Here is an 8,666-nt window from a genome sequence, read left to right on the forward strand (position 1 = left end):
AGCTCCTGGCTCAAAAAGTTTTATGTGTTATTAGCCCAATCACTCCACTAGCTGTGCATAAGTGTAACACAGGGCTTTAAAGAAACAAACGTGGAGACTCCCACATTTATCTCAACAAAACTACACCTGCCACATCCCGTAATTAACAAATATTGGATAAAGAAAACATGAGGCACTTTAAAGGCAGTATATATATGACTATGACTATGTTGCTGAGTAACTAACAGTTGTAAAATTCAACAATACCAGTAACACTGAAAACTCCAATATAAAAAAGAAAAAAAAACGATAACACGACAAACCATGCAAACCACATTTGCATTAATTATCCTCATGAATTATATGGAGGATAATTCATGCATATGTGATTTGCATGTTTTGTTGTGTTATCATTGGTTTTTAATTTTTATATCAAAGAATTTTCAATGTTACTGGTATATATATATATATATATATATATATATATTGCCTTTAAAGTCCCTCACTTTTTCATTTCCTATTATTTGTAACACAGGACTAGCTAAAAAGCTGCTAAGCTTTAAACACATTTTGTCCAAACTGTGTTATATTTTCATAGGTATATTTTTGCACTCTTCATTCTTGTCTGTTAATGTAAATCTCTATTCCATTTAGTTATAATCTGGAACGGTGCATGGATTCTTTAGTGCCAGTAACATGGTATACCCAAATATTGATCTGAGTAAAAATGCTAGAAAAAAAAAGGGGCAGCTTTAAAGTCTTTGTCAAATATTTGTCAAGTGACATGTAGCAGCCACTCTACAAAAAAAAGGAGTGTATATTTAGAATTTTAATACCCACTAGAAATCAAGATACTGGATACAAAGAAAGAAACAAGCATATGCCTTCAATTTATAAGAATATACATAAAAAGAAGGTCTAGCTAAGGTGCAATGTGACTCACCCAACGAGAGAGTGAGCAGCCTCTGCATTCCTTTGTCATACTACGGGTCCAGGGCTACCACAAGCAAGAAACTATGGCAATCCTTGCTGACATGAGTGGGCGGAGCCAGGGCTACATGATCGACTCACGTAGCAATGGCGATCCACCCGACTTGTATAATTTCCCACGGTACACCTGAAGATCTCTCACGGCACACTATTGTGCTAAGGCACAGTGGTTAAAAATCACTGGAATAGACTACCCCACAACTAACTAGATGGCTAATCTATTGGAAATATGTGTGCAGCCATGCAAAGGGTGTGAACACCAGTTCCCTTTCCAAATACAATTATTAAAATATTAATGTGTGTTGCACATGGACAGTTCTCAAAAAGAATGGAAGAATTACTATAGTTTATCTGTTCCAGTCGAAACTGCATACTCCTGCATAAATATTCGGGAAAGAATTGTTCCTTGCTTAGGCCTTTCTATTTTCTCAGTGACAGCAGGGGCTATCTTCTATGCTTGGCATAGTTGTGATATGTTCCAGGCTGAAATGCTGCACTTTTGTATGAAAAGAGGTGAGTGAAAGCCTTGCAACACCATAAATGTATAGTTTTATCAGCTTGGTGTGGAGGAAGCATCACAATTATATCAGCTTGTTGGACTTTGCGCTTCAAAACCATAAGCAGGTATATGGAACTGCACCCCCACTTTGGAATTGACTGGCTACAGTCCTCTGGCATGGGTTTCCACAAAATTTTGTCTGTGACAATTTGTGCCCATTCGGTCAAAACAGAATTCGTAAAACTGGGTAATGATGTGGACCGAGAGGATCCAAATAAATAAATAAACTAACAAGCCTCCATATAGCGTATATATCTCCCAAACCATGCTACCTATAAACCTGTCAAGAAATATATAATGAACATAGTAAAAAATGTATGTCTATTTACTAAATGTAAAAAACACTTGCCTTGACTATGGTGACATCTATTCCAGCCAGATGAAGAATTGGGGCTGCATTCTTCTCAAACAGGGTCCTGGCCTTTCTAATAAAGAATATATATTTAGTTATTATTATTATTATAATACACAGGATGTAGTCAGAGTTCAGAATAGATAAAAATGTGTATTTAAAGTCAAAACTTTACTTTGTTTTAGATAAATGGCAGATGTATTAAATCCCTGCCATGTTGTTATTGCGGACATTAATACAGAGACATAAATCCAACATTGCTGACTAAAATTAATGACAGAAATTATTATTTTTTAACACAATTTCTTTCTGTAGCATAGGAAGTAAAGGGAAAATCTTGTACCCTAATTTTAGAAATTCTTCTTTGTCTGTCACCCTAATTCTTTTTAAAAGATACAAATAAGTAAACCCGGAGTATACATTTGAAAAAGTGCTCAGCTTACCAGGCCTTCAGCTTAGTTAATGGTGATGTAGTCAGTACCATTCCACAAACTACTGCGAAGGCAATATCACTAGAGGCTGCAAGCAGATCTTGTAATTGTAGGTATGACAGCCTGTGAGATTTCTCCAATCTAACAAGAGTTTGATTGTACATCCAAAGAAACACATAAAACAGCCTTAAATTACATAGGCTTCCCAGAAGGCTGTGACAAAACGCTCACTATGTCTACAAAAAAGGCCTGGAAAATGCTGCTGTTTTTTAATTACATTTACATACACATTCAAAAAGTGGGATTAAAATGAATGATATTTTTACATTTTGGGATAAAAGGTACTATGACAGACGGCAAAAAATACCCAAAAGTGTTTTTAACTGTTTCCTACAAAATCAAAACTAGAAAAAAAGTTTGGGCTTTAGATATATTGAGCTTTATTGGAAACAACAAAACATAAATCTTTCCAAAGTTATAATGGCAATGAAGTTTACAGTACCTACATAAAACTAATGACCATTTTGTGTACTTTTCTGAAGCAGAGATGGATGATAAATTTAACATTCACACATAATATTTGAGGCCTACATGAATTGATGCAGAGTATGCAAAACTTTGTAAGGGGTTGTCACTCCTGTTATACTATTTAGATCAGCAGGGGTTTTGGGTCTCAAAGGAATGTGCATTACTTTACAAACCTCTGAAAAACAACATATGTGTTTCAGCAGTTTCTTTGCCTATAACAACAGCTCTTCAATCACTGAGTGTTTGAAATAATGGCTAAAACGTTCTTCTTTATGTCTAGAACTAAAAGTGGGGGTTGTGGAATGGGAAATGCTGACACTTTCCCTGGCTGTGAATATAGATCAATCCATAATCAATGCAGGATATTCTTCAAATCTGCCTGCCAACAAGAAGCGATCAGCAGGGCACCAATCAATTGAACTTATGCTTTAAAGGTGACTGCCTCTTCTAATTACACAGATCAATAATCCTACACGGGCCAATGCTTGACCTGTTTTGTGGGGCTTCTCGCTCATAAACCAGCAAGGAAGTGTTTATTCCAGCCTAGTTGCTGCACTCCCTGGTGGGTAATGGTCCGCATTTACTAATACTGTGTGTTCGATACTGGATATGAGTATATAAAAAAAACATGCAGGACATATTTCAACCACAATTCCTAGAGGAAGGAGGCTAGAAACTTCTTCTATCAGTGTTGCCAGTAGCAGTTCTCACATGTAGTGTCAGTTATTTTTTTTAAGAACTTAGGTTAATTACATTAGGAACTGATCATTACTGCTGTCAGGCTAGAGCTGTTCACCCCTAAATTGAACTACAGAATACTTCCCCATATAACCTATAGGAGAGGGGGAGTAATTTGCTTAAATGTTAATGTATTAACATTGTTTTTTTGCACACACCACAGACTAATCTTTACAGAACACATGCTGAAAGTGCAAGTGTCCCCTTACCCTTTGCAAGCTGCAGGGTTTAGGAACACTGTTGCTTTCTTTACCACTGTATTTGGATGTATCAGCTGGTTTCCAAAAACCTAAAGGAAAGAAAGATTGATAATGTAAAAAAAAAATTCCTCCTCATCACATGCTTGGTACAATCCTGTAACATATTCTATAGTGTTATTTTATAGAAAAGATCTTGAACAATATTGCCACCAGCTGCAGAACTTACCTGCGCTTCTTGGCAGGCTGCCCTCCGCAACAAGTTATCACTGCCACGAGAAAACAAAATGGAGAAGGACAGAAAATTAGAATTACATACAGATTTATGGCTTTCATTAAGAACTTGACCTCAGTTCAATGAGATTAAAAAACAAAACATATTTACATATTTATATTTAAGTGTATTATCTCACAGAAAAGCATGTGTCTGTAATATCTGTCAAAAATGTGTTTCCCTGTTTAGGGCCAGCAACAATGTTCTTTTTTTAATGATTCTGTGGTAAAGTAAGCTGTGATTAGTATACCTGTCAAAGTTTTGGCTCTACCCTAGTTCCTTAAAAGAGATTTCCCAAACTGGAAGTGAGTGAAAAAAGGAGTCAGAAAAAGTAGAGGGTCTTCCTCAACCTAAAACTAATAAAAAAAAAAAAAAAAGAAATCACGGGAAAAAATTTTTTTTTAAAGCACAGCAAACTCACCCAGTACAAAAAAATATGCAAGGGTTAAAAAAGGGTATGTGAAATAAAATGGACAGATTATATTGTTTTGTCAGTTACCAGCCCTAGGTGAGAAGACTATGCTATACACCAGATACAAAAGGCACTCCCACCCCTCCACACACCTGCAACAAATGTCACTGCGGAGATTTAGGATAATGAGAGCCAAGATAGGTATATTATGATTCTAGAAAAGCAAGCAATTCTGATGAAAAGGAAAGAGAATGAAGTGACTGGTGGAGTTTGTGCTTCTGCAGGTACCTCTCGATAAAATTACACAGCTGTCTCCAGCCAGCGGGAAGGAACTGCTACACACTTATTACTGCCAGCAAGCAACTCCGAGCCCCCTCTGCTTTCCCCAATCAGTGACGATGGCTGCAAAGAATGCTGGGGGTTATTTAATTTGGATTAGCTCTACCCTTCAATGCACATTCACAGCCTGTTCACTGAAGGAAAACACTGCGGAATCTAAATAATCGTAACTCTGACAGAGGGTAGCCTGGAAACTTTGTCTTCAGATTATGGAAAAGAAAAAATACAAATCAAATTATGGAAGAAATAAAAGCTCCACACCTGCTGAGAAGCTGAATGAGCTGCAGGCATATTATGTCTTTGCCTGCCTGACAAGATGAAAGTGTCTCCACCTTCTAACATGATAACGGAGTCTGCAGGCCTTCTGTCTCCAGCCCATGCACAACAGAATTCAGACTGGAAGAGGGCTGAGCAGAACTAGCCGCCAGTCAGGCTAAGGGTAAACAATAGTCCATTCCTATTCTCTCCAGCACGGGAATGACAGCAGTCACTATGTCATCAAATACAATGCAGTACCACTGGCAATGTCTCGTCCTAATAATGTGGTCCTGTATTGGACATAATGACGTTAGAGCACAGAAACAGAAGTAACAGATTGTACCTGATTATTTTGGCAAGAAAGGTGGAGTCATTCCTCTTTGGTAGCTCACCCCTGGAAAAATGATGCATGCATTTTTAATGAGCTAGGGAAAGGAGGTGCGATGTAAACCTCACTTCCTGGAGTATGTGCATTACATTATATTGGCTGTTTGCCTGGTGTCCAAACTTAAATGTTCACATCAATGTGATATGTGAATGTGATTTTGGTGTGGTCAACAATTTTAAGATAAAATAATTTAGGTGCTTTTGTGAATTTATTGTGTAACATGAGTCCATCACTACATACCAGTATTTGCCATATACCCAGTTGCCTCCGTACGCCAGCAGGCAAAATCCCACAGTACTTTTCTTCCAGTGGTTGCGAAGAGTCTTGAAAATACGAACCACTCTCGACATGGTTACGACGACACTGTACAAAGACAGAGCACAAACAAGTTCAAATTATGTCATGGCATTTAGTGGGTGAATCCACACATTATTTCAGTGGTAATTAAGAGTCATAGGTACTCGGTATGTTATCTGTGCTGAACTCCTGGGGTAGGCACCTGTTGTGCCCATTTTGGGGTCTCCGCAATTATATAAGGAAAAAAACACCTTATAGTATGACCGGTATAATTATAACTCCAGTCATTCCAACAAGCTACAAATACTGACTCACTGCAAATCTCAAAATATTCTGTGTTCTTCATTTGTTACAACACAGTAATTAGAGTAAAGCCATTATAAAATATTTAAGAATGTCACAGTTGGGATGCAAGATTGATGCTGAGCTCCAGGCAGATATGAAAACATAATTTAAAGTGTATGTAAAGCCAAAACATTTGTTTTAGTTTTGAAATGAGTAGGGAGGGGTAAAAGACGTGTCAGGATTTGTTTTTTTGCTGTGCCCCCTCTCCCCCATGAACATTCAGTATCACTAATACAGAAAGAGGTGTAAATTCCTAAATTTTTCATTAGTCACTGAGCAGAAATTGAGCTGCAATCTTGAAATGAAGATTCTTTTTCTAGTGACAAATGTCTAATAAGGGATTTGTCTAATTTTACTGCAAAGGAAAATCTCCCTCAACAGACAGATTTTTACTTTACATCCTGTGCAGCTCAGTCACTCGCACCTGTTGTTTGCACATCGGACAGTGGGTGGCCACCCCATTCATTCTCAAAAGGGATGCTGCGGGGAGAAGCTGCTTCACTGGCACAACGGAGAAGTAATTGCACAGCAAACCTCATGGCCAGTCTGAAAATAGCCTAACAGAGAAAGTTGCTTTAACAGCAAGGAGAAGAAACACTGATGACCAGCAATCTGTTCTCTTCTCATGTCTACAAGTTCTTGATGTTAGATTTGCAGCTGTATGGATGCAGTGGAGTCCATGTGACAGCAGTACAATAGTCAGTATGCATACTCTCAGCACATTTGCATTAAAGCAGAGGTCTCTAGTACAACATTTAACTCTCCCTGTCTGAGTGCAGTGTTGATGAATACACAACAAGATCAAATATGGGTTTTAGATCAAATATACGTTTAGATCTGTATTCAGTTCTGCTTTAATCAGCTCTTGGGTGGTGTTATCAGAAGTCAGCTGTCAGTGAATACATTATGCGCTGGTTATCTGTACAGTAGCATCTAGCCCAGGCTCCAGGAGGATGTTAAGAAAAATAAAGCAGTCCCCGCAGATGTCGGACTGCTATCCTTCCATGTCAATGCTTTGCTTGACTCTATAGTCTATAGATAAATCAGTGTAAATAGCGGATACACCCGAGTGATACACGCTGATCTAAACATTAATGAAAGCAAAATGGATATCAACACCGACAGAACAAGAAGTTTGCAGATCTGCTTTAGCAGTTAGAATTACTGGTACATCTAAAATGTTACAGGGGCATCTCTGCTTGATAAAGTAGAACTGTCACCAGGCAAATGAAAAGTAACTCAATGTTTTGCAGGATACAACTACAAAATGTTCTAAAAATCAACACTTGCGTACAGCAGCCTAATTATCTGCTTCTGAGATTGTATAACTTCTTACCTAGGCATCTAGAAGTGTTAGATTGTTAGGAAGCAAAAGTCCTAAGGTTAAAGTAACACAAGGCATATTTTTTTCTTAAAAAAAAAACACTAGGACTGGTCAGCTGAAAAAGGCAAACCCCTCTCACTCCAAAATATCTTCAGAAAAAGATAGTTTGTTAAAATTTCTGGAATTTAGTTTGCCTGCAACTGGAGCTCCATCATTATGGACAAGAAATGAAGGCTCCTTGCCTGCACACTGACACCCAATGTTGTAACTCCTATTTTAAAATATAAATTTAATAATAAAATAAAAATTAAAATATAATTACATACTTATAATAATATAAAAACATAAAAATAAAAAAAAATCAAAGTGTGTATATAACCAAAACATTTTCTATCAATTTTGGATACTGTTTGAAAGAGATTGGCTATTTTGATCTGTGTCCTGTTGTGAAAACTCCCATTTACCTTTTGTGTGGCGAATTTGCAATTGGTTCTGTTCTGGACAGCTACCTAGTGTAGCCTTGTTTCCTTTCCCCACATAAACAACTACTATGGAAGCTAATTCCTCCCGGCATCTGAAACGTGCAATGACAAATAGAAGAGAAGTGCTCAACAGCCTCCTCTGGAACCATTTGTACCTCTAGGTAAATGCTTACAAAGTCTAAGGACAAATCTAGGCCCTGTGATCTGTACTAACAACCACAAACATGTAGGAGAAAAAAATGAACAGCGCTGTAGTGACACAACCACAGACATGTTCAACTCAAATGTACATAATCAGTAATGATACAGCCATAGTGTTTACCCCCCCAAAAAAATTTAAGCCAGGTGGTAAGAAATTGTAGGCAGGTGGTGGCCCCTGTATTTTTACCAAATTCTTCAGTAACCACCCAAAAACAGCCGTGTGGTTACTGAAAAGCTGAAAGGGGCTGGGGAAAACACTTAGCCACATTGTGTCAGCAGTGACAGAATCAATGTGAACTGAAATGCATCTACAGATAAGAATTCAGTGAATTCTAATCCAACCACAAATGTGTTTACAGAAATGTAATCAAAACTGTACTGACAGAAGAAATTTTTACTGGAACTGGAATTTGCACATCATGTAATGAGTGGTTTTACTGCTTGCTGATGGTTCAGATGAGCTCTGGTAATGAGTTAGCAAGTGATAGTTAAAGCTGAGGAAGGGAAGGTTGCAGACAGCCGTATCATTGCCCTTACAGTCTAAAACAACCACCTGGTCACGTATGATTCCT

The 8,666-nt window shown here is 37.7% G+C and overlaps 1 protein-coding gene across 1 annotated transcript in view; it reads right to left on the minus strand.

Moving 5' to 3' along the window:
• The window catches only part of AGK (acylglycerol kinase), a 34,182-nt gene extending 27,225 nt beyond the window's left edge, over nucleotides 1-6,957 (minus strand). The window contains exons 1-5 of the mRNA XM_072398965.1: nucleotides 6,512-6,957; nucleotides 5,686-5,808; nucleotides 4,004-4,043; nucleotides 3,787-3,866; nucleotides 1,878-1,953 (exon numbers count right to left, since the gene is read on the minus strand). Coding sequence (XP_072255066.1) covers nucleotides 1,878-1,953; nucleotides 3,787-3,866; nucleotides 4,004-4,043; nucleotides 5,686-5,808; nucleotides 6,512-6,549 — 357 coding nt within the window. The 5' untranslated portion in view covers nucleotides 6,550-6,957. The remainder of the gene's footprint in view (nucleotides 1-1,877; nucleotides 1,954-3,786; nucleotides 3,867-4,003; nucleotides 4,044-5,685; nucleotides 5,809-6,511) is intronic.
• Between the last annotated feature and the right edge of the window lie 1,709 nt (nucleotides 6,958-8,666).

This window comes from Pyxicephalus adspersus, chromosome 2 (assembly GCF_032062135.1).
Source record: "Pyxicephalus adspersus chromosome 2, UCB_Pads_2.0, whole genome shotgun sequence".
NCBI lineage: Eukaryota > Metazoa > Chordata > Amphibia > Anura > Pyxicephalidae > Pyxicephalus > Pyxicephalus adspersus.